Source organism: Carassius carassius, chromosome 29, assembly GCF_963082965.1.
Source record: "Carassius carassius chromosome 29, fCarCar2.1, whole genome shotgun sequence".
NCBI lineage: Eukaryota > Metazoa > Chordata > Actinopteri > Cypriniformes > Cyprinidae > Carassius > Carassius carassius.
The window spans coordinates 14,308,887-14,335,777 of NC_081783.1; the positions used below are offsets into that span (position 1 = coordinate 14,308,887).

General features: G+C 35.4%; 3 protein-coding genes, 1 long non-coding RNA gene and 1 pseudogene across 7 annotated transcripts in view; 2 read left to right on the forward strand and 3 right to left on the reverse strand.

Annotated features, from left to right (window-relative positions):
• On the reverse strand, nucleotides 1–2,025 carry LOC132109698 (uncharacterized). Its single transcript, XM_059515983.1, has 6 exons — nucleotides 1,861–2,025; nucleotides 1,065–1,124; nucleotides 841–972; nucleotides 605–751; nucleotides 447–507; nucleotides 1–363 (listed from the first exon to the last, which is right to left on the reverse strand). Exons 1-6 carry the CDS (start codon nucleotides 2,023–2,025, stop codon nucleotides 257–259), a joined length of 672 nt encoding a protein of 223 aa, XP_059371966.1. The 3' UTR covers nucleotides 1–256.
• Nucleotides 1,959–26,891, forward strand: part of LOC132109697 (calcium-binding protein 2-like) — a 27,208-nt gene continuing 2,275 nt past the window's right edge. The window contains exons 1-2 of one of the 3 annotated variants that reach the window (XM_059515982.1): nucleotides 1,959–2,052; nucleotides 22,339–22,578. In XM_059515982.1, coding sequence (XP_059371965.1) covers nucleotides 22,429–22,578 — 150 coding nt within the window. In that variant the 5' untranslated portion in view covers nucleotides 1,959–2,052; nucleotides 22,339–22,428. Of the gene's footprint in view, nucleotides 2,053–21,233; nucleotides 21,366–22,338; nucleotides 22,579–25,688; nucleotides 26,087–26,333; nucleotides 26,529–26,891 lie in introns of those variants that run through there. The other 2 variants (XM_059515979.1, XM_059515981.1) reach the window with 2 other exon arrangements.
• Nucleotides 2,571–6,886, reverse strand: LOC132109696 (histone-lysine N-methyltransferase SETD7). 2 transcript variants are annotated; one of them, XM_059515978.1, is made up of 8 exons: nucleotides 6,702–6,882; nucleotides 5,836–5,965; nucleotides 4,936–5,137; nucleotides 4,616–4,805; nucleotides 4,383–4,464; nucleotides 4,049–4,166; nucleotides 3,769–3,926; nucleotides 2,571–3,617 (listed from the first exon to the last, which is right to left on the reverse strand). In XM_059515978.1, exons 1-8 carry the CDS (start codon nucleotides 6,739–6,741, stop codon nucleotides 3,416–3,418), a joined length of 1,122 nt encoding a protein of 373 aa, XP_059371961.1. In that variant the 5' UTR covers nucleotides 6,742–6,882; the 3' UTR covers nucleotides 2,571–3,415. The 2 variants fall into 2 exon arrangements, 1 of the variants encoding a protein (XP_059371961.1); XR_009424539.1 differs by lacking the exon at nucleotides 2,571–3,617 and having other exon boundaries at nucleotides 3,797–3,926; nucleotides 4,358–4,464; nucleotides 6,702–6,886.
• LOC132109313 (microsomal glutathione S-transferase 2-like) lies at nucleotides 8,497–10,081 on the forward strand (annotated as a pseudogene).
• Nucleotides 15,084–16,898, reverse strand: LOC132110135 (uncharacterized). The gene is made up of 3 exons (XR_009424598.1): nucleotides 16,735–16,898; nucleotides 15,739–15,888; nucleotides 15,084–15,603 (listed from the first exon to the last, which is right to left on the reverse strand). It is a non-coding gene; the product is annotated as an uncharacterized LOC132110135 (long non-coding RNA).

Consider the following 26,891-nt stretch of genomic DNA (forward strand, 5'->3'; position numbering starts at 1 on the left):
TTAATTTGTTATATATTTTTTATTGTAAAATATAGGTTTACGTGCGTAAACCTATCAGTCTATCATTTAAAAAGTATAAAGCCAAAAAAACACAAAGATAATATAAAATATGGCACTGATAACTTAAACATCAAGAAACAAATTTAAGTTGATTTGAAACAAGCAGGCTTGATGAAATCTGGACATTATTCGCTCTTTGGTAAAAAATTAATGAACTATATTTACCAGTATTTCACATAAAAAAAAACATCAATTACTAAGCTAGTCTGCTATATGGCGGAAGCGTGGAGAGATTCTGCTGTTCCTGCTCAGGACAGCTATCCATGAATGACATGGGGGAGTTAAAGATTCGCTCATCTCCATCTGCAAGAGGCAAAATAAATCAAATGAAATATGATTTTGTTATCTCAGTGGCCAAAGCCACTCGAACAACATCTCTCACGTACCTTGCCAAGTGCATACAAGTTCAGTTGGAGTAACAGGGTCATTTTGAGGAACTAGAAAATCCTGTAAAATACACAACCATGCAGTAATTACCAGCTCAATCTTGCATACTAACTTCAAAATACTGCATTTTCTTGTTTTTACATAAAATTTCACCCACCATGCCATTTGTGGAGTCATAGCAGCCACAAAGCGGCAGACTGCGGAAGCCGACATAAGCAATGAGAGAAGAAAAGAGCAAAGATCCCACACAGGCCACTAGAAGGGTGCTGTTTGCTCCTTTCACCATCTGGCTGAGCACAAACCTCTGCACAAGACAGCTTTATCAACCATTTGTGTGTTTTAATCCGAGCGTTTAACATATGGGAGAGTAAACATGATCTGGTGTAACTATACCACTTCAGGGATAGGATGGGCGTGGAAGACCTCATCATCCTCTTCTCCATAGCTGAGAGTGACGCAAGCATAAACGAAGACAATCACAACAGCAAAAAGTGACATCACAGATGATGTGATCATGACGTTTACCTAAACACATTAATGAGAACATGTAAACATCAGCAGGTAGAAAGAGGCCACCATCGGGAGAAATACTGTGCATTAGACGGATAAGAAATTACCAAAATTGGGTTTTTCTTCTGGGATGCAAAGAGGGCAAGTACACCAGGGGCAGCCATAATCTAAAAGAGGAAAAAGTGAAATGAACTTTAAAGAATCATATTGGGCATCTCAAGGGTGATGGTAAATAAAATGAGATGTGGGAGTAAAAAAAAAAAAAAAGTTACATTTAAATTCTTTTGTACTTTCTCACAAAACTTTCACATTCCCCTAAGAAACTTAAGAGTTGCCACCAAACCTTTGTGATGGAAATAATATGAGAAAAAATATATTTCAGAACTTTTGAAAGAAAATGCAAAGTTTCTCGGGGGAATACAATCTTACAGAGAAACCGCAAACGCATTTTTTTCCTACCATCTCTTTCTTTTCTTTTTTTTTTATCACAAGTCCTATTTGGGGCCCTGTAGAATCACTGTCTCTTAGTGCAGACACATGCCACAAGAGGGTGAATACTAGTCATGTGGGATACCTAGGCTTAACCTTCTTCATCATGTGTAGTCTTCTCTCACTAAAAATCAGCATTATTAAGTTCATCCTAAACCACATTAAAGCAGTGGGAAAATTAGCTATGAAGGAAAGTCATGTTAACATGATAAAATAGCAAAATGTGATCTGTTTTAATATGAGATACAAAAGCTGTTTCTGATGTTCCTAACATAACTTTTTTATGTGACTTTGACTCAGCCCAGTTTGCTACATACTGGAAAACTGGGATGGGACATTATAGATTAACGTGGGAACTATAATTACGTTAAGTCATATTAAAGTAAATAAATAGTAAGTTTTAATGTTTCTCACCAGTCCAGACCAGAGTGGAGCCCTAGTTTCACTCAAAGTAGTGCTCTTGCGGAAGACTGCGTCCATAAATCCGCAAACCACGCAAAGCCCCGCGCACGCAACCTGAAGGATGCCGAGGACCACCACACTCTTCTGATTGAAGATGAAATACCTGTAACGGTCCATCTCAGGCCTTCAGCGAAGAGAGAAGAGGTAATGACTTTCACGTTCAGATATATCATTTAAATTAGAAAAATCCTTCATTTGTATGTCTCCGAACGGAGCTGGATCCTTTATCAAACGTCTAATGACTTGAAATCGTCACGATCGCTTTCCACGTCGATTCTGAAACTACAAAACGACTTTACTAACCTAATTTTACCAAACGGTATACTTAAACTATGCTACGCCCGATTTAATATGTACAAAGTGGTGTATAAGTCCTATAAATTAGAATAAAAGTAGTATTTACCGGTGTCGTTTTTCCTTATCACTTCCGGACCGCTTTTGTTTGGAAGCAAGCGGTGAAACCCAGCGTGTCACTCATTTACCTGGCGCGCGCGCAGGTGCAGCACGATGACCACGCCCCCACTGCGTGGATATTTACAGTGTTGACCTAATTAGAATGGCATAGAATATTCCTCCATTTTTGTTTAGAGAAAACCTGATTCATATTTTCAAAATTTTTGTAATAATATTAAAAGCCAAGAACACTGAAAAGATGAGTCCAGTTGTGCTCTATGCTGGAGTTTTTATTGATAAATCTTTGTTGATAGTTTTGCATATCAAAGGCTGAAGTTTAGTTCAGTAGAAAGATTTCTCTTAACCTTGTGCCTTATTCCCAAATACTGTACGTTCTGTTCAGTCTTTTCCACACACATACAATACACCTTATTCTTTTAATGGTGTCAATTTTTCACAGTTTTTCTAAAAAAAAAAAAAAAAATACACAAAGAAATAAGCAGCTTTGTCTGTGTAATACTGTACTTCAAGAATACTAGAGCTTATTTAAACATAACTGAAGCTGTTCGCACATGCAAAAGGAGAACAAATTGTTTTACAAGAATAATTGTTGGTAACATCAACATGAAAATATCTATATTTTCAGTTTTCAGGGGAAACATGAGCAGAGCAGCAAAAAGACACTATACTGGTTTAATACTGCATAGTATTCAAAAGTTGTGATAAAGAGGACATATACCTCCAGGAATCGTGACATCTGTCTTAAATACTTTCAAACTCCACTCCATGGATTTCAGTCAAAATGCCTTTAAATGACTTGCTCTTTTTTAGTCTCTGTATTCTTGTAATGTAACCAAATCAGTCACCAACTGACACACATACTAATCCTTCCACACTGTAGAACCATAGAATTTTGCAGCTTGCTCAGAGAGCGAGGATTTCACAGTTACAATCCTTGTAAACTGATGACGATGCCAGAAATCAGTTCAGAAGAGTGATTACTTATTAATGTTAGCTGCGAAGAAGGTCAAAGAATAAAGTTAAGAGTTTCTGGTGGTAGTTATAGGCTGGGATAGGAGATCATGTTTTTTTCAGACAGGCGGTGGTGAGGGTCTTAGCAGGTCTCATCAGCACCTTTTCCAGACTCCTTCTGCTGAAACTCCAACAATTGCCTTGTGTACCATTCTGGTGCCTCTGGACCAGACTTCCCTGAAGGCTCATGGTCATAACCATAAGCAACCGTGAGTTCTTCATCTTTTTCCACAGCACGGATTGTTCGGATGCATTTTATTTGCCCAAAACGAGGATGGATGTACCTTGACAGGCAAACACAGCCATTACATGAATAACCCATTATTGTCCAACAATATGATTTGTTTATATTTAAATAAATAATAGATCTAATTTAATATAGGAAACAAAAGCACTACATCTCTGTATATTACTAAAATGAACATTAACACTCACGGATCATATTTGCAATTGGGAGTGAAGGAGTGATTGGCCTTGTGACCTAGAGAAGCACAATAATTCTCCATCAGATTGAAAGGTTCTGGAACATCAATCACAGTGTCCTCATCCAATGAAATAGTGTTCCCATTCATGGACCAGTCACGACAATCCACCTGTTAAATTGAATATAAAAAGATTACAAAAACACCTTTAATTTAACACACCATGCATCCTATAATATGTTTTAAAGTATTACATTATGGCCTTGAATAATGTCAAATGCAAACAGACAAACCTCTGTATGTGTAATTCGGACACCATTATAAAAAGCCATCACGGTGTTAGTCTCAGCCTCAATTTTTGCAAATAGCCCTTCTCCAGCTCCAGAAATAAGTGATTGTCCAACATACACACTGTTAAACCAAAATAAGACCATCTTTCAGCTTGAATCAACAAGATTATGACATGAAAAATACTGTTTTATGCCTAGAGAACCAGCAGAATCTCCCCAACGAAATGACAAGACAGTACATCACCGGAACAAACAAATATATGTTTTTTTTTTTTGTTCAAAACGAGTTAGATTTGATAGATTGAGGTTTACATGGTTGATCACAGCTTGCACCAACCGTTGACTTTCGTAGGGGTCGAGCAGCAGTTTATGACCAGCGATACATGATGAGGTGGATTTATCATAGGAGTAAACAGGACCTACAAAAGAGTAAAAAAAAAAAAAAAAGTTAAAGATTAACCTACAACTATTTTTATACCAAGATGAACTTGTACTGATCAGATTTGGGTTTTTAGCTTTAAATGAAGATTTGTAAATAAAACTTAATAATAGAACTAAAAATAAACTAACTATCTGGATCAACAGTGAAGTGTGGTCTGCCGTTCTCTTGGGTGGTAAGAGTGGCAAGTCGGGCCTCAATCAGTTCTCCATCAACAAAGGAGCCATACAGAGCAGTACGCCCATCAGGATAAACATAAGCCACCGACTTTCCTGTCATCTCTCCATCTTCATTCACTTCCCCGACCACACAGGCGCCATCCTGTAGATGGCAGAGCAAAAAGAAGACTTACATACACATAAACTTGGAACTTGTCAATTAAATCCATTATAATGCTGTCAATAAGAGTTTAATTTGTGATTTAAAGTGCATGATGTTGGGCACAACATACCGGGTAGTAGACCCAGCACATGCCATAACGAATGTTGTCCTTGTACTGGCCCCTGAAGACCAGTTGACCTTCTGGATTGAACTCTTGAGCAGGTCCATTGAGCTCGCCTTCTACATAAGTCCCATGTAATGCTCCCCCATCCTCGTAAGTATAAATACCCTGGCCCTGCAAAGCATCATCCACGTAGAAACCCTCCAGCGTACTATAAAGGAAAAAAAACAGGTGATTTTTGGGTGAAATATAATTACCTTTGTCCGCTATTGTCAAAATAATTAAAAATAAGTATTTTTACTATGCAAGATTATAAAAATTAGACTCCAAAAAGAAGCAAACAAATTATGTAGAAGGAAAAAAATATGCATGGTAATTAGATCTAATACTGCTGGTGACGATACAGGAGTCTGCATGTGCATTTGAATTACAGCGACTCACAGTGATATCAATCAGAATATAGTTCAATACTGAAAGTCTCCTGAGCAGCTGATTAATACAATGGCAGTGCAGCCACTGTACTAATTAGCTGCCACTTTCCCATCAACATATCTCAACCTGGTACAGATCTGTTACCCTTTCTCCTCCCCAGCACCACATGTCTAGATGTGCTACAGGGGTTTCCCCTAGTTTACCTGGCAACAGCATGTACACTAAACCCTATAATTCAGAGCATGTTTCAACAGTAATCTTTCCCTGATGTTAGCAGCAACAAAGCAGATCTAGTCCACTAAGAACAATCCTACTTTCGATACATCCTTATGAATGAAACAATAAAACTATTTTAAGAGTTAAAATGATTTAAATAATGAAATCTGAGAGTCTGATCAACAGTGACTAATAATATATTATTAAATCATAGGATAGAAATCAATAATAGATTAATGGCGCCAACATAAAGTTTCATACCTGCCATCAAAAAAGAAGAACTTTCCTTTTCCATTTTTCTCCCCATGAACAAAGTGCCCCTCAAATCTGTCACTGGAGGAGTAAGTCACAGTGCAAAATCCATGAGGTTGGTCATCCTCATCCAGTGGTCCTAAAAAGTCATGAAATTTTAATCAATAAGCCAAGTAACAGACTGATAAACAACTAATGCACTGCATGCCCAATTATGAAACTCATTTTAATGGACCAGGTTGATAAAATTTTTAGTTAGATACTTCACATTTAAACAAAACAGTTTGGTTAGATACTTCACATTTAGCAAAAATATTTAATACAAAGCAACAATCCACTAATTGATGGGCACTAAGTGCTGGGTTTAATGGTGTTAGTCCAGAGCTGTGAACTACGTACATCTGCAGTTTTGGATAAAGCTTTAAAGCTGAACTTGCAACTTTTGTGTCAACTCCCCACTTTTTTTCAACCACGTGGCTTCAACAACACTATTAAGTTCATCCAAATACGAATCTATCTTATATATAGGGCATTTACAGACTTCTTAAAAGACTAAACATGTAATATAATAAAATGAAAGGTATTTTGAGAGAAATTAATTGTCTACCTACGTTGATTATTTTTATGCTATCAGTTCATGGGACTTCAGATAGAAGTGTAGCTAAGTCTTAAAGCAGAAATAAGACTCGCTGTCACCAGGAGGATTTAAATAGTCCCAAGCTTACAGGCCTCGGTTACTTGACCGCTCGAGTACGGAGGAAAGCTGACGGTAGGCTAATCCTCGGCGGAATGAGACTGCAATAAAAGTTCAGCCTGACAGCCGAGAAGACGACAAAAATGAATTTATGCAACGTTTGTGTATACGCATGTCGTACCTTCCACCACTTCTTCCATGTTGTCGTCATCGCTGTCCATGATTGCGCTTCCTCTGTTGTTTATTAGAGGTATAATAGTCTGCTTTTATAAGCCTGTCTCGGACATAGACCTCTCGGAAGCTTCAGCAGCGCAGAGCTGACAGTTCCCGGCGCACAGTGGCTGACATCATCAGCGCCGAACGCACAGCACAGATTCCTGCTACACAAGAGCTGTGCTCCGGCGGCGGAGAGTCCGAATCATTCTAGCGAATCGGTTCACTCGGACAATTCGCTTCTATCAACTAGTAAAAAATGATTCACTGATTTATTTGATTCTTCATCAAAACAAAGATCGGGATCCCTAAGAAAAAATATGGTTTTCTTTGGTTTTGATTTCGTTAATCCATCCCTAACATGGTTTCGATTTCGTTAACCCCAACCCCAACGCAAACGAAATCCTACTCTTACAATGTCACCACGATGCTTTCTAGCTGCTTTTTGTTGTGGAATATAATACAACAAAAAACAAAAACTAACAAATTCCTGAGTTTCATCTGACATGTTGCGATGATTCGAGAGCGAATGCTTGTAAAGTTGTAAAAATGTGTAAATTTAGTTGAATCTCAGTATTATTATGGGCTCCAAGTTCTGCAAGTGACATGACATTCAGCCAAGTATGGTGACCCATACTCAGAATTCATGCTCTGCATTTAACCCATCCAAAGTGCACACACACAGAGCAGTGATAACACACACACACTGTGAACACACACCCGGAGCAGTGGGCAGCCATTTATACTGCAGCACCCAGGGAGCAGTTGGGGGTTTGGTGCCTTGCTCAAGGGCACCTCAGTTGTGTATTGAAGGTGGAGAGAGAACTGTACATGCACTCCCCCCACCCACAATTCCTGCCAGCCCAAGACTCAAACTCACAACCCTTCGATTGGGAGTCCGACTCTCTAACCATTAGGCCATGACTTCCCTTAGAAAACTCAGATCGCTGGATTCAAAGCCCAGAGTGCTGACCATTACACCATGGAACCGAAACTAAGTTCTAAAACCCATGAGACATAAAGCAACTGTCATTCCCAACTCGTACTGTTATTTGACTTGAGTGATGGCTGGCGATCTGATGAGCTGTAGCCCATGACATGTTACACCCCTGTGTAGTCTCAACCTCAGACGTCACGCACACGGACCGTTGGCTAAACATCTGATGCATAGGGCACACAAAAGTGGAAATACATCAGTATTTTCGAAGTCATCATCGGAACGGTTGAATTATACAGGATTTCCGGTAGACGGCTGTCTTTTCGCCTGGAAACTGATGCCAGGACTCCAAACCCCCTTAAAGAAGAAAGCCGTTGTGTTTACAACAGTGACAACAAGCGCTTATCAGGATCAACTAAACGTTGGATTTTCAAAAGTATGAAAAAATGTAAACTCGCGGCACGGAATCTTTAAAATACATCTCAGAGTTTTACACACCGGTCTGTTATTGTCGCAACATTTCCATGCCCTGAAACGTGACGATGAACGAAGCGAGCTGTGATTGGTTGTTTGACATGTCATGGGTGGGCCTTAGCCAGTGAGAGGTTGCCATGAATTCCAGACCTTCAACCGTCAGTCTGAAGGTCTGGCTATGCGAGACTACAGACACCCTTTGTAAACTTTAGACAGGTTCTTCCTGATCTCCAAAACAGGAGGTTATCTGCAATATAGGTGGACATACTGACCTTATTTCAACCCCTCTCCCTTTTTTTTTTTTTTGCAACAATTTATCAGAAAAACTGTATCAGACATTATCACCATAAATATGACTTCGGATCTGCCAGTTCTCCTTGCAGCGGTGTCGATACTGTCTGCTGTTCATCTGGGTAAGAAGGCAGCTCATATTCTGCTCTATCAAAAATGACAAGCGTTCAGTCACTGCACTGCAACTGCACTGTTCAATCAGGATAGTATAAAAAAATCTAAAACTTGAAATCATAAAAGTTGTACTCATGTGTTCAAAGTTTTTGCATTTTTTACAGTAACTATGTGGTCATCAATTCTTGGTGTTAAATTAGAGGTTATTCTAATCAGTTTATATGTGTTTTAAATAGGCTACACTGGTCCTTTTTTAAATAACTATTTAATGTATTTATAGAATTAACTTTTTGAATGTAAAAGTCTTAAAGCAACAGGACAATTTTAAATGCTGAAAAGACCTGTTCTCTTAAACCTAAAGTCAATGACATGTCTCTGTAGAACATAATGAGCTCTTGTTTTTCATAAACACTGCCAAAACCAGTCTACGTTAATCAGATCAGGTCAAGGTTTACTCATATAATGTTTGATTTAGGGCCATATAGTGAGATATTTCAAGATAACTGCAGTAACGGCTTGTAAGTCATTAATCAGAAAGGTAAAATAAATGTTTACATGTATGATTATGAAGGTAATAATACAATTGAAATCATTCATCAGATACATAATTATTAGTCATTTTTATTTGTAGCAAAGTTTGGTAAAACATAATGACAGTGGTTGAATTTCTTTAGCATTTCAGGCAAGACGTGTGGGCTGGTCAAGGATGAAACATAAACTGTTACTGGTCCACCTGAGTTTGAAAGGACATTTCGTGCACAGCAAGACCTTCACACACTTCTCTCTTTTTCATTCATGAAAAATCATATATATGTAACCCACAAAAAATCTTGAATGATTGGCCAGCTGTCACGGGTAATCCTAACTATAACCCTGTACAAACAAATCATAAAATATATAAAAATATGTCCTTCCACTCTTTCTTTAGCCAGAATAGTGTAGAGTCATTCCATTTTCTTGGTGGTATTGTGGATCTCTGGCATCTTTTTCAATGAAGGTAGGTTACATAGTGTATTTCTATAATTATTTCTATACCAATGATATAGCAATACAGTATTTATGGTGGACCAAAAAAGGAACCGTTTTAATGCTTTTAAAAAGATCTTCATTATTCCCCTTTCAAGAGCTTGCTGCTCTTGGAGGACTTCTGTATATTGTGCGCAGAGAGATATACTTTACATGGCTTTATTCATGAAAGCAAGAAGAGGTGATAATCAAAACATAAGTTATTAAAATTATTATAAATAAATATATAATTTATTTATATATCCTTGCCTTTGTTTCTAGGTTGGCAGGGTTTTACTTGGTGTTGTGTGCCCTGTTATTCCTAACTGTGATGGCTACTGCTGGAATTATTCAATCATTTTTGGACAAATATCTCAACATCAGACTTTTTTTGAATAATTTAATTCAAATTTTCAAAATAGTTTTCATCAATTTATTAAACAAAAGGTATGTACAATGTATACTCACATTATGCATGTTTCAGATAAACTTGATGTGTATATGTTTTATGTGTCAGTTTATTCTAAATCTAAGATTTATATTACAGTATTAATTTAGAGGACCCAGTTATAAACTATAAATGACTAAATTACTGCTATTCACTTGTTGAAAGTATGATCTTAAGTGGATGTCATTTGGACTGAATTGGAATGCTAATATATTTTGTATGGACAGTACGAGAACTAGTTCGTCAAAACTGACAGATTTGTCCTGATTCAGGTCACCAAGTCACTAACATCGAGTGCTTTAACTGTACTAAAAATGTATTGTATTTAAATGATTGGCTGTGGTCGTAACACGTTTGGCAACTACAGAACACTTCCCCTTGTTTCCTGCCTTGTCTACTGCAGCAACTTCCAAATCTTCGAGGCAACAGATGCCAGAATAATGCAAAAGGGTTGCATTGTAGCCGTTTTCATCTAGACCATCATATTGAGTTATTTTGCTAAAGCCCACACCAAAAGACTTAATTTGGGTGTGATCAATTCCTGACTCATTGCCATCTGACATAATATACGTAACTTCCAAGATTGTATTTTCACATGACAAAAGACAGTCTAAACTCTCATTTACCACATGACACACTGGTGGAGTTAAATCTGTTACCTGAAAAGAAAAGAAACAATATTTCTTTCAATTAAATACCATAGTAACTGCATCTAACTTGAAGAGGTAAAGCTGTAAGAATATTAACAGGTAACTTGAAAAGTTGAATTTCACAATTTACAACTGTTTACTGTACACCTACAACACAGATGTTGTACTTACATTCAGTATAACACCTTGTCTTTCTTTTTTTTTACCATGTCAGCATCTTTCATTGCTTCATTCTCACTGACAACATCATGACGTTGTGGAAAAGCCTGTGATCATCCAATCAGCATGCAGAGAAAGACTATTGTCTTTGTTAACTGAACCATTTCGATCAACTGTGAGTAAAAAAAAAAAAAACATTATCCTTAATTTAGCTTGTTTTAGAGATGCTTAGATATTTTTACTGTGATAAATCACTTTTCAGAAGACATCTTTGACTTGATATATATTTCTAAAAGGGATTTTCTATAAAATGTGTGATTTCAGACCTAAAGTGAAGTTATCAAATAAAATATAGGCTTTTAGGCTATATGTAAACCTGTCTGTAAAATCCAGGCTAAAGTCTCAAAATCGAATTATGAGATAACAAGCATCAAAGTTTGATTTCAACCATTAATTTCACTATGATTTCAATCTTTGACATGGCCTTACACATTAAAGATTTAAAGGTTATATTTTCACAGAATGTTCTACATCTTTATGGAGGATGATTTAATGTAGAAAACAGTAAAAAAAAAAAAAAAAAAAGAAAAATTAAAAGGCATCAAGTTGCATCACAATACTTCAGTAAAATAAACTGTTGATTATTTTTTACTTATTGTTGAAAGTGATGAAACCTTTAGTGGAAAGTATTGAAAATCTCAGGTAGCCGGTCTTTGTTCTATCTGAATTATTTTCTTGAGATGTTTCGGTCCTGTCTCTGACACGCTTACAAAAATTAACATCGTTACATTTGGTCCGTGGAACATAACTTACACAATGCTGAACCTTCAAAACAAAATTTAATTTGTTATCAATGATTAATCGGACTCCATTTTCATGCCAATGAATAGCACTTTCTCTGGTACATTTGTTATGTAATGCCTTCCAGGCTGTATAGTATTATTAGAATGGATAATGCTAAGTATGCCTATAAGACATAAATATTGCATAAACACTAAAACCACTGAACCAAACTAAGTGCATTAGGACCTTCAGTACGTTAAGTGATGTTAAATAATATGTATAACCCTTAAGTTTAGTTTTGGTGTTTAAGTTAGATCACTAAACCTTCACATTGTATTAGATAGAAATAGCTTCTGATGAGTGCAGATTACCACTTATATAGTTCAGTACTGCTAGATGCAATTTAAGTGATATATTTTCTTTAGCATTTATCAGAAACATAGAACGTTTGATTAGAGATTAGATATTAGGGTCCTTTGCATTATCATTTAGAATTGGCAAAACATTTTAAAACTGATGTGTTGAACTTAAAAGCAATTAGTAAATTGGTAATCGAATGTGGAAGCTTTTCATTATTTTAAGAAATTTCCTTCATTATGGTACCAACAAATTGCATCACCGTCTTTATGCACCCCAAAAATATCAATATTATTTTTAATTCAGAAAATGGCAAGTATAGTATGTGTATGAGTTACATTGCTACTGTTTTGTTAAATAAATTCAATATAGGACAAACACACTGTATCACATCCTTATCACATAAGTCAATATAAGTTCTCTCTAAATGAACTTACGCATGTACTTGCTTTAGATCAACATTACCAGGACCAGAAAAAGTATAAATCATTAACAGTTTATTAGGATCATGTTGATCAGGTAAGGTTTGCTAGTGCTGAATTAAAATATATGAAAATATGTTTGATTCTTGCTATTTCAATGTAACTCATGTTTTTATTTTTTATTTTATTATTATTATTTAGTTGTTCATATTTTTAAGATAAGTTGATTTATAAGCAACAAATCAGTCTGGTTCTTTGAATTTGTTTCTTAAAATGTTTATATGATCATCAAGATATTTAAATCGTAGATAACTGTTGTTTATTATTTGACTTTAACAATGCCAACATATGTTCGCCCTCATTTTTGTTCATAAATTTCTATGAATATTTGCACATTAAAAGTAATTAATTAATTAATTAATTACGTAAAATAAAAATATATAAACACACAAAAACAGTCTCAAGGATTTCATTCATGTATGTGAAACTTTAATCTATCAATCTGAGGATGGTGTGTAGATGGAAAAGTAGATGGACGTGGCCACTTGGTGGCGCTATAACACAAAAACAAATTAAATGGTTTGTGGCGATCAGCCCCGTGATCTGAAGAACATAAAGGCGTTTTTTTTTAGCAGTCTATGAAGTCGAATAAAAGCTAGAATAAACAGAAATTCATTTGGCTACTTTAACAACTTTATTCTCTAATGATACATCAACGTATAGCAACCACATGAATGCAGAAAAAATATCCTAGCAAAAACATTTTCATATACCATGCAATAAACCAAAGCACTGACATGACATCAAGTGCATTAAATCTATTCCAGTTAATAATTATTGTATATTTTTATTGTAGCCTACATTTTAAATTACATAGCTACATAAAGTGCACATCCATCTTAGAGAAGCGTAGATTAAAGTGCCATCATTATTAAACTTGACCAAAGAGAGATGGTTGTGTTGGAGCTACTGGATGTGGGTTTGACAGTCTTGACAGTCATTGGCTTGAATGTGTGTCCTGCCTGGTCCACCACAAGAACCTCAACATCTTCATAGCAGCAGTTGCTGGAATAATAAACTTATAAAAACAACAACAACAACAAAAACATACAGAATAATACAGATAGGTCGCTTAGCCATCTTCATTAGACCATAACCTTGTGTTGTCATGCTTAAACACTTAAGGCCACTGGCAAAAACTTTGATGTGATCAGTTCCTGAGCCATTTACATGTCATGATAAAGTCACTTTAAATGAATCCATTTATAACGACAAATCACACTCAGACTGACCTAGAAAGAAAATAAATTGTGTATGCTTGAAACAGTAGTTAGTTTACAGTATAGCTTGACAATGATTCATATTTTTCAGATGTTTGAAATAGGAAATCAGCATTCACATCACAGACATATGAGGACACTTACAGTCAGATCTCATCCTTCTCTCTCTATTTTGTCAGCATCTTTGATCACTTCATTTTCTCTGAAGGTATCATGATGCGGAAAAGCCTATGACCATCCAATCAGCATGCAGAGAAAGACCAGTGTCTTTGTAATTTGAACAATTTTGATCAACTGTGACGTTTTTATCTTTTTTAAACAGTTTGAGTAAAGTTTAGTTTACATTCCACATTTATTCCACATCCATTGGATATAATATGTAAATGTCTTAAATTGCAGTATTTAGCAAAAATAACTGACTAAAATGAATCAACAAATATATAAATGATGAAAGGAATTAGTTTGTTATGTCATTCCTATATAAGCTAATCTCTCAGACACACTTAAGACCTCTCACCCAAACATACAAACATTCATAACCTATCAGCGGAACATATTTCTTGCACAATATTTTGTCAATGTTTAATCTGTTTAGTAGAGTTCATTCCAATAAACAGCACTTTCTCTTGTGCTTTTGCCATTTAATGTTATCTGAATGTTTGACTTTGGCTTGTTTGGATACAGTTTGACTGCTGAAATATTGTAAAGAGGGAAAATGTATACTAGATTAGGTGGGACTAGACTAAATGTGCAATTTACATCAGCGGATTTAATTCAGTAAATCATAAAACCATGTTTAAAAATGTGTATTATATTCTTGTTCCTATATTTCTGAACCTTGACCAAGGAGAAGACACTGTTTATGTAGTGATTATGAATTCCTACAGTGTTTTATAACATAATGCCTTATTTAGGAGTATCTTAATGCCTTAAATGTTAAGAAAATTTTCCTAAGGAATGTTTATTGTCTGTCCCTTAATATTAGGAGTATAGACTTGATTAATTTTAGAGAAATGAATATGAATTTGTTATAAAGACAAAGTTCTTTAAACACGTCAATGAAAATGTCCAAATGTCTTTTAAGACAGAAAAGTAAGTAGTAGGCTTAAATTAAATTTAAAATTTAAAATGTATGCATTTTGCAGAATTAATTATATGAATGCATTAAATGCCTCTCTTACACATGAGCAGGGCGATCTTTTAAATAAATTCCTCAAAAGTGACCACTGTAATAGAAATAAAGAGCATGAATCTGAGATCAGTACTTTACATGAGATTAAATTAAATAAATCATATGTTTTTTAAAGGTTATTTAGCACTTTATAAAGTACATTGAAAGATAGACCATGTAATACATACTACTTTCATACGTTTGACTGTATTTTCTAATGTACCAGATACATAAGTATAGAAATGACATGAAAAATAAATGAGAAAAAGAATAAAACATATTTCCATAAAGGGCATGTTTACAGAAAGTGCACATCTATGTTAAACCAACATCGATTTCAGTGCCATCAGTATTAAACTTGACCAAAGAGAGATGGTTGTGGTGAAGCTGCTGGACGTGGGACTGACCGTCTTTGGGCGGATTGTGGTCAAAGGATGTTTGCAATTTGTCACAGGGTGTTTGATATTAAAAGGACAATTTGCCTTGTTTCCTGCCTTGTCCACCACAGAAATGTTCACATTTTGTAAACAGCAAGGACCAGTATATTTCACAGTGGTTGCATTGTTGCCATTTTCATCTACAGTAACATTTAAAGTATTAAAAAAGGTAATGTTGCCTTCACAACAGTTGATGTCAGCGGAAAAATGGGGGGAATCAATTCCTGAACCACCACCATCTGACATGATATAATTCACTTCCCAGGTTTCATTTCCACCTGAAGAAGAACAGTCCAAACTCTCATTTACCACACGGCACACTGGTGGAGTGGAGTCAATACCCTAAAGAAAAAATTTAAATGTCATTTCTTTCAGTTAAATGTCACAGTAACTTTATGTGTTTAACTTGAAGCAGTAAAACTACATGATATACTGTAGGGAATCAAAAGTACACACACACACACATGTGGCACTTACAGTCTGCATAACATCTCTTCTTTCTCTCTCCATCTTGTCAGCATCTTTCATTACTTTATCCTCAGTGGGGACATTGTGGTACGGAAAAGTCTGTGACAATCCAATCAGCATGAAGAGAAAGACCATCGTCTTTTGGACCATTGTGTTCAACTGTGAAAAGTTGTAAAAATACATTTAGATGAAAGTCTATGATTATTTTGATACTGGCATTAAGTTCCATTAAAAACTTTCCACACGTGTTGTTTACATTCAGTACTCTGCTCTGTTTCATGCTCTTAGAAGTTACAAAAGGAAATAGAGATTTAATTTAGAAATGCTGTTAACTTTTCTTACGTTTATTATTTTAAGCATAAACCTAACAAAATGTCATTGAACACTTAAACAGAAAGAAATAAAGAAAAAGAACAAGTCTTCATTACTCACGTCAGCTTTTAAAGGAAGTTGAAGTAATTTTGGTAAAATACAAGTTTCATATTTATTAATTTATGCACTGGATACACAAAGCAACGGCTAAAACTTCATAATAACAGCAAGACCTTTCATCATAATGGATTACCCACTAAAGTCTTTCCGGAAGTTATCACTGCCTTAAAATGTGCAACTTGTTGAGGTCATTTTGGGAAATACATAATTATGTAATCTGTCTCTTACTCAAGAACCGGCAGAAAGAGTAAGCATGCATAGCTGCTCAACTAGCGTTACATACTGTCCCCCACTTCATCTGACGTCATGTTACTCTGTAATAACAGATGGGCTAATAAATGACTACTCAGAAGAGATTTGTAACAGTTCTACAAGTTATTAGGTGATGATTTAAAATACAATTGGCCTATAAACAACGAGTACAAACATGACACATTAATATATTTTAGAATAACATATCACATTATGTTCCATTGATAAAAGGCATGAGTGCCATATGTAATGTAATGTATACATGTTATATTGGAAAATATTATTTATGAATTTATTCACACAGCATTATTTTTGACTTACCTTATTAGCAGTGAAAATGCAGTTATGATAAAAGTAGTGAAATCTCACAAATCTCGTCTCAGTTCAGGTCCTTCTCTGTTCCAAATTATTTTGAAGAACTGTGTCAGTTCTAGATATACTGCAGACACACCCAAATGACTGTCAACACAACCCTGCCGGTCAGTGAAATATATTCATTGTAGGACTTGCACAATATGCTTATCCATTTCAGGCAGAGTGTTTGTTTTAATGAATAACACTTCCTTGTCATAAGGTGAAGTTTTATAGAGTGATATTGCTAAATGTCTCTATGTAAATCTACACTGCAGCTTGTAAAACAAAGTGTGGCATAACTGCATCAATAAAAGTTTCACTGTTTATATGTATATGCAAAACCATGGTGAAGCATTGCTGCCACACACGTCATTTTTTCGTCAACTTTTACAGGATGTTATCCAGGGTATTACATTTTGTATTATTTTACAAAAGGTACACTTTTTGTAAAGAGTCTATACTGGTACCTTAAAGGTACATATATAAAATGTACAAAAGTATATTTGAAAAGGTTTTTCTGAGTGTGTAACTTAATGTGTGACTTTGGAACACAAAACCAGTCATAAAACACATGGGTATATTTGTAGCAATAGCAAACAATACATTGTATGGGTCAAAATTATTGATTTTCTTTTAAAAATCATTAGGATAAAGTAAAGATCACATTCCAGGAAGATATTTTGTAAGTTTCCTGCTGTAAATATACCAAAACTTCATTTTTGATTAGTTATATGCATTTCTAAAAACCTAATTTTCTCAATATTTAGATTTTTTGCACCCTCAGATTACAGATTTTCAAATTATTGTATCTCAGACAAATATTGTCCTAACTTAAGAAACCACACATCAGTTTAAAGCTTATTCGGTCAGCTTTCAGATGATTCAGATTGTTTCTAGTGGTTTTGTGGTGCAGGGTCACATATATTATGAAATGTGTTTAATTCAGTGTATATTTCTAATAGAACAAGGAAGCAATTCTCTCATCACCTTACACAAATCCTTTTAGTGTTACACATAGCCCTTTAGGAATAAAAAATACAGTTAATGCCTCCACATGACAGCGTAACCAAAGACTAACGATTAACACAATTAAATAACATCATCAGTAGGCTATGGGGATATCTTTGGCTTGTGTTCATATATTGTGAAATTAAGGAAGATCCTTTTCTCCAGCCCCCGTGTGGACAGTGTTAGTATTGTCATCCTGGAATGCAAGTAAGTTTTTGCTTCTCCGCTAGGGGGAGATAAAACATACAATCATCATGTTTGTAATGTGCTTCTTTTAAAACAAACTAAATATCAGGATATTCTGACATTCGTGTGAATTAATGTTTGCAATTCAACTTTTGGACTTTTTGGCTATGCTGATAAAACAATTAAAATAAGATTACAAAATATAAGCATTTTCACTAGTAGTCTCAGACATTTGGAGCTCAGTGTGAATATATTTTAATTTCAGAAATAGTGGTAATGTTTAGGGCGATGGCACATTTATGCCATGCTTATGATACTATTACTACAGTTACTAAAGATGTCAGCCAAGTTCTTTGGTCTCAGTGTATCACATTTTAAACTTCCAGTATTTCTGTTGCACTATATGAACTGATCTTTTTATTTTTTCTCTGTTTTTGAATGATGGTGGGATTATCTGAATTGTAACAAGAGGGATTATTAACTCTTAAAAACAAGAAAGCATCCATGTGAGCACATTTACTGCTCTCATAGTGGTGAATGAGCGGGACAAGGGATCCTGAGACAGTCAGACTGCCCTCTGCCCTCTGATGTTTAATTCATCTAAACGAGACAGTTCACCTGTCAAGCATGTCTGGGTCAAGATATAATCTCTAGCCTTGAACATGCCACAAAAGAGAATAATCCTATCAGTTTTTTTAATATCTTTAAGAAACTGTGTATGGTGCTTTACATGAAAAACACAAGAAATAAATTGTAATAATGTATTAATCAGACAAAATTTATAAGATGAAATTTAAAATGACCGTTATAAATAAAAAAAAATTCCTTACAGAACAATAAAATATTTCTTGAGTATCCTAATTTAAATGTAAAACTCTCTTTTCTTTGTAACAGGTTGCATCCAATCTCTTTGACTGGTGTTATGATAGTAATTATTTTTTTTTAGCAATTATAATATTACAAATATGTTTGAATTATACAATGTAAGTGGATCAGTTTATTGTTATTATTGATAATATTGAGAAAGGTCATGACCGTGGTAGTAGCACAGGCAAATATCTTGATTTTAGGGGCGGATACGGACTTGATGTGTTTCATATATAATCTTTGTGAAATGTGTATGATTGTTTTCAATAAGAGAAACTGATAAATAGCAGTGCCCTATAACAGAAAACATGCATGGTTACAAGATATGTGCACATAAGCCATTGAATATATATGACTGATCATCAATAAGGAATAGATCCTGTCTACTTTACAAGATCTAATTTCTCTTATTTGTTATTTATACCAAATTACCCCTTTCCTTACCCTTTCAGTCTCTCTTTCTCCCTTTAGATCCCTCTCTCCTCCCATGTTTTCCCTTACATTTGATAGATTGCAATTAGACATCCTTGTAAAATCCAGAAAGAGACGTTACTCAATCCTGCAGTTTACATTTCAGTTTTGTCATCAGTCAATGGCATCCCCTCTTCTCCCCTCACCCTGAGTTCACTGTGTCTGACGCACAAATACACCCCTGTTTTTTTCTCCTCTTTCATTTTCCGTTACAGAGCTTTCTCTTCCTCCCCGACTGAGTGTAGCTCTTTATCCATAATTTATACATCAGGTGAAGGTGACAGACAGAGACAAGATTTTGCACTATAATCATCGAATCTGCTTAAATATGAAGGGTAGGATAAACTGAGCAGAGCTGGGAAATACATTTCAATGTACTGATCAGATCTAGAAAGATTAACATTGAAATAAGTCAGAGTCATCATGGTTTATGTCCCATACAAATCTGCAGTGGAAAACTTTTATTTTTTATTTTTATAAATGCTATTACTGCCACAGCACATAACCTGGCATAATCCCACATGAATTGCATTTCAGGAATCAAGTAAAAGTTATTCAAAGGTTCTAGTGTACATATATTTCAGTGCCATTTTCACTTTTCTGATAAAACATGTTGCAAGCTTACTTAAAAATAAGCTTCCACATCACTCCAGCAACAGAAACACAAGAAATAGAGGTTGATTGTTGTGGCCTCAGATAAGAACAGATCCAGGTTTAGATTACAGGATGATTGTAACAGAGATCACAAACACCTGTGGATTATTGTACTAATATTCAATCATGTCAAATAAATTAAAATGATTTAGTCAATTCAACTTTATTTCTATATCACTTTATACAATGCAGATTGTGTCAAAGCACAGAGATAAACAGTAAAATAGTTGATATAAAGTATGTTCTTCAGAGCACCTCTTCGCCAATTTCGGTTTAGATTCTGCACTTTATTTAAAAATAATTAATTTACAGATTCCAAGTCAGTTAAAACCTTAATTTCCCCGTAATCTTCATCATCACTTTTGGTAATGTGACAGATAAATAATAGCCAATAATTTCTTGATAAAAACAAGCAGATATTTCTATAGGCACAGCAGAAACACTGTGTATAGGTTGTGTGTGTGTGTGTGTGTGTGTGTGTGTGTGTGTGTGTGTGTGTGCTTGAATACATGGTTTCTGTGTCCTCATAAACTAAATTACTTTAAAAAAAACATTTTGTTTTTTGAAATTCAAAAATGTCTCCAGTTGTCTGTGAGGTGTAATGTTAGATTTATGGGATGGAAAATACAGTTTACACAGTATAAAAACAATTTTTTTATGAGGAGAATCCTCATAAACCACGTGGACAGTTATGTGTGTGACAGACAGACCATTTCATTTAAATCCTTTGCTGCTTTTTTTATTTATTTATTTATTTTTTACTGCTAATACAGAAACCCTTATCTTACCAATCCAATGCACTTTAGAATACAGCCTGCAACTCAGACAGAAAAGGGCAAACGAAAGATAAGGAGAGGTATCGGATGGATAGAGTGTCACCTCCTGAATGTTAGAAGGCCAAAAAGCAGACACGGTATCCTTCAGTCTTTCTTTGCCCTCCTGGATAAAACACACCTGGGAAGAGAGAGGGATCAAAAACCATAGACTTGTGCGGAGGAGCGGATGCTAGAGTCCGACAGAAAGAGATAGGTGTCAGTTTAAACTGAAAGATGTGGAAAAACAGAAAGAAGCATTAATTAATTTATTTTGCTTTTTAAAGAACAGTTACCACATTTGCCACGTCTTCATAATTGAGCTTGAGTTACTAAATACAGTTTTCAAAATTTCAAAATTCACAGTAGAGTAACAATTGTAATTGCACGGAAGAAACTTCAGATAGGCCTGTACTGGGAGGGGTAAAACAGGTGTTGTCTTACTGTAAGAGAGAGAGAGAGAGAGATAGAAAGAAGAGGAAGTGAAAGAGAGAGTGTGCCATTGTTGCAGGGATGTTCATGATTATTCGAGAAGGATCAGCAGGAGGGGCAGGTAGTACCAGCGGCATGAATGCTCCACCGGAGAGAACAGCCAAACAGGTAGAGTTGTGCATGCGTGTGCTTCCATGTTCATTTTATAGACATTTGTCTTTAAAATATTCAGTTCTGAATATAATATGCTTAAAAGGTAAGGTGAGTCATTTTTGTAATGCTAAAATACATTCCTTTATCCCAGCTTAATATGCACAGACAACTATACATAAACCATCATTAGATTGATTTCCATGAAAAGCTTAAACTCTGTGGCACGATCAGAACATTGTCCTGTTTGTTGGAGCACTCTGACCAGTCTGGCAAAATCAATGACATAAGTTTGGGGGCGGGGCTACCTGTTTGACTGACCAATAGAAGACGGAGAGATTATTCAGTAACTTTTTAGTGCAGGTTTAGATTGAAATTGCAATTAAGTGTTTAGTATGTAATTTTACTGGATTATTAGTAAAACAATATGACATTGAATGTGTTGTGAAGCATGTTCTTTATATTGTCATTAAAACAATACAGTCAAATTTGATTGGAAAAAGGGCCAGTCACACTATACTTTTTTTACAACGACTGAAGATCAGTGTGGCCTCTTAGCTGAATTAAAAGAGCGCAAACTTTAAGTCTCCAGGATTTGAGTGTTGCAGTAAAGTGAAGTAGGCCTAGATAACATTTTTACATTTTGGATGTATTATATGTAGAATTCTGTTTTAAATTTTTTTTTTTTATATAATCTTCCGACCATTGCAATGTTTGTAGAAATTTTGTGCGCACAAACTAGAGTGACTGTTGAAGAACCTGTCAGTCAAATCTTGATTAGTTTTAGCTCCACCCACTGTAAAGTTTTTTTTTGTTTCGTTTTTTCTTTTTCTTAAAAATAACACATTATAATCACACCTTATGTGTCCTTCACTACCATTACATAGATTGTAATTGCAATTATGGTTATAATTAGATATGCAAATGTCCCCGGTTGCTGATTAATCATCAGCTTGATTTAGGATGTCTAACCTCCTGTGTCTTCTGACAGGTCCAGGCCGCAATCAAGAAGAAGGTGGAGAAACAGAGGAAGCAAGAAACGGGTGTGGTGGAGGCATTTAACAGTAATACAAGACCTAAAATGGGACAGAAAAAGAATCAGCCCATCCATCCACCCAGCAGAAGAGGAGATGGTGAGGAGGAAGAAGAGGAGGAGCCTGCTGAGACTGGGGAACCAAAGGAGAAGGAAGAACTCGACCTCGGCCCTATCGTGGATTCTGTTTTTGGCCAAGTAAGAGTACACAAGATCACCCCCTGTTGGCCATCCTTCATATCCCATGCACATATTTTCATATCATGCTCTTTTAGCTAAAGCAGTCTATCTGTGGTCCACTACCTTCGGTTTTTACATTTTTTGTTGCTTTGCTAGAACCAGAACTGCTTATATGTTTAATAGGACTGTAGTGGCTATATATATCAAACTATTACACATTTTGAAGGCTCCATCAGGTCTTTAGTCTGAGTATTCCTTATCCGTGCTCTGTTAGGTAACATTGTTGATACATCATATGGACGCTCCGCTAATAATAACCCTATTCAGTTAAGTTTTGACTTGACTGAAACCAGTTCATGTTAACATATGAAGTACTTTTTTGTTTTTGTTTTTTGCCTGGGAAAACATTTTTCTACAGTTTATACTTTTTGCATTTTTGACATTAATGTTCTGGGAACATACTTTTGTCCCAGAGTGACTTTCTTCATTAGCTGATAGGTGGTTAGGTGACTGTCAGGCATGAGATGACAGGTTAAGGTGCTGTCCTAACAAGCACATCTGTCCCCTCGTGCATTGTTCACCCGCTCATGACCTGGTCTTAGCCTTGTGGTGTTGCGTTCCCACACTAGGATAACCTTGCACCCAGAGCTAATCACTTGATATTGAGCTTGAATCACCAGCGGTGAGCACACTAGAAACCCAATCTTGCCCACTCACCTTTCTGGAAGAGGGATCATTGCTTGTTATTGTCATAATTATTTATTTGGCTTGGAGACATAGATAGCTTCACACTAATTTAGGATGATGCATTCACTGAGTCATTGCCTAAGCTGTAAATTAACATATTTTCTTACATTTCTCTACTACATGAAGTCAATAGCACTAAAAAATAATGATCTATTATGTATGCTAAACTGGTATTTTTAGTTTGCTCAGTATAATTAGAGCATTCACTGAAACTCTATCCGTTAGTTGAAGTCACTTGAGAATGGGAATTGTTAGATTAAAGTTAACACGTAGTTTAGTCTGACATCTGATTATCCTTAAGTCTATAAATAGAGCAGGGCATTTGAACTGTGTATGTGAGGTATAGGCTACTCTTCACTTAAATGCGTGGGTTATCCAAAGACAGTGTTTTATTTCTAAATCGATTTAATAATAAATGAAAACCCCGCTACACATATGGCAGTCTTCAAAAACAAGGATCTGAAACTACAGACAGTTTGATAGCTAGGTTTTGTTTTCCATCTCTGGCCAACTGAACCGTTGCAACATATTAAGGTGTTTTTTTATAACCATGAATTTGAATAGTTTCTATATAGCTATTAATGCAATTTTTAAGATAGCGTAGTCTAAGAAAGGGGCTTTCAAATCTTTTGATACCAAGGACACATAAAAAATGATTGTGAGGCATCCACTTTTTAAAACATAAAGGCATATTTAAATGATCATGTACATGTAACCTCAATTTATAATGTGTGAGGAATAAAAAAAACCTATTGTTATAGAACAATTAAATCAGTATTTTAATTATCAAAACATGTTTTAATATTTTATATCATATAAATCCATTATTTTGTAGCCTGACAATACCTCCTAGTGGCCACTGCATTAAGATCCTTGTTCTTAAACCATTGTTCTGCATCTCTGTGTAGAGTTTTTTCTTTTTTATCTCTAATGTCAAAGAAAGCCCCCACTGATTATAGCAGCATAAGATGAATGGATTATTTTTCTTCTGTCCTGTCGTGTCTCTCTGTCACTACACACAGAACACGATATGATTGCTATTACCCACTCAGTCTGCATGAGCAGCAGCTGGTGAACACAAACACATCTGGGACTCCAGTCCCACAATGCTCTGCTGCTCATAGAGTGACCTCATCTGACTTGACTCTAAACTGTTTGCCCAAACATGCAGACTCAAATTAATTCTTCCTCATACACACCACACTTGTGTCATGATGGTTAATTTTTATACACTATAATACAATAAACAGCAGCATTCATGTATTTGCTCATCGTTTTTAAAACAACAAATCTGGAACAGAAACACATTTTAGTACTCAAACGTGTATGTGTGTGTGTGTGTGTGTGTGGATTAGAGAAGATTATATTTCTGACAGGCTGGTAACGCAGGGCTGGGTCGCTGGGTTTTAGTAAAATATGAGTGAGGATTAAAGAACGGTTCTCTGTTCATCTGCCCAAAGGTGTGTTCTGATTAGACTGGATTATCACACGCACACACACACAACTTTATCAACTTGGTATCTTTCTCTGTCATCTTCGTCATAGTAATATTACAAGCCAAGCACTCTTTCTGAGTGGTCTACCTATATAAAGGCTGTAAAATCTGAAATGCTGCCATTTTTAATGCAAATTATATTCTGACCACAGCAATTTGAGTAAATGTTTCAGATGAAAAATTTGCATGAATTTCAGAATATCTTTCTATTTGGTTTGCCTTTGTTTTGCTTTAATAGTGGACTCCACAGGTTTGGCTAAAGCCTAATGATGTTCTCCAGCATGATTTTGGGATAATCATTTAAAAAGAACATGTCTTTGCATGAAAAGTGTCACAAATTGAATTGATGAGTGATCTAGTATAGTACACAACTGTATACTTTTCAGTATTTCATTTTCACTACTTTTACTATATTCCCACTATATTTTTTCTTCATTTTGTATAGTGTCTTTGTTTAAAAATGTTGTCTTGAAACTTTTTTTTAAATCAATGTCTGATCTGATCTCAGATATCAAACCATTTATAAATTATTTTTTACATTTAATTATTTAATGGTAATTTGATGTTGAACATTACAGAGTGAATTAAATGTACACTTATTTTGCACCATATGTACTTCAAGCTCTCTGAAAAAAAAATAGTCAATGGAAAATTGTAAAATGGCAGAATTTCACCAGATTAATTGACCACTGCTTTTTCTTGCACTTATTCTTTATTTCTTCTCGAATCCCCTTGTGCTCTTTCTGTACATCATGCCACGGCTCTCCGTCATTAATCTGAACTGGGGGGATTAAAAAAGCTTCTCGTTTTCTCGTCTAATTCTCACCCTCCCCTTACCTCCCCCTGCTCTGCATCTCTCTCTTTCGCCGGCAAACAAAATCATTTCCATGGGACTGCAATCTGTAAGGAAAGTGAGTAGATAGGGAAGAGAGGGAGAGACGTGGAGATTGATTATATGAGATGTAAAGATGGCAAGAATAGTTCAAAGTATGCTTGTTCTATGAAACGAATGTTATTTGTGTTTTGCTTTGTTGGGATAGTTATAAGAGAGGGTCTGAGATGAATGCAAAGGTTTGTAGATACATTTGTTAGGTTAGTTTTAGTAACTAAACAATGTGGACTTTAAGTAGCTTAATATGGAAGCAGGTGAGTGTTGTATTGTCTGTCCACTCGATAAATTAATTATATAAAAAGGGCAAAAGAGGAGAGGTGGGAAACGTCTTCACTGAGGACTAAAGCATGGGAAACTGCACCAAGCCATCCATGAAAAACAAAATTAACAAGGTAAGAGAAACATATTCAAAAGTCAGGGCCTATGTATTGGTGGACTGAGTGTTAATTGTAATATTGAAATGAGTGTGACAGGAATCATTCTTTAAAGCTTAATAACTTGTAGATATATTGTAAAGACAGTAATCTGTATTTCAATAATATTATATTATTATTACACTTCAGTAGGACATGTCAAACAAATTTACTAAACTGTGCTTAATTAGATTATGTCTCAAGTAAAATGTGGCCCCACCCTAAGGGTGTGGCTGAGGGTAAAGGGGCTGGGCCAGAGGCACCAGAGCCCCGCCCACCCGGAGAAGCAGAAGGAGAAAATGAAGTAACTTCTGAGTTTAAGGGGCCCCTGAATGCACTAGTCCAAAACTGCACCATGCTTCATAACATCGTTGGACCAGCATGCATCTTCCTAAGACAGGGCTTCGCAAAGTCACAGCTCGTATGTACAGTACTACGGACAACTAAAATCAAAGTGTCTCAGCATCTACATTCTCCCATGTTTTAGTCCAAAAGATCCCATCATCTCAGCCATTTCAGCAGTTTTCTCATCATGATTGTGAATCATCTACATTTCACTCCCTCCAATAGTTGTTGTAAAAGATCATGTGGACTGTTGAAAGAAATGTCATTCTTTATGTGACTTTAAAGTGGTTATATATATATATATATAGTGCTGTCAAATGAAAATAATCATGATTAATCGCATCCAAAATAAAAATAATTGTTTACATAAAATGTGTTTATATTGTGTATATTTATTATTATAAAAAATATAGTTTATAATATAAATATAAAATATATA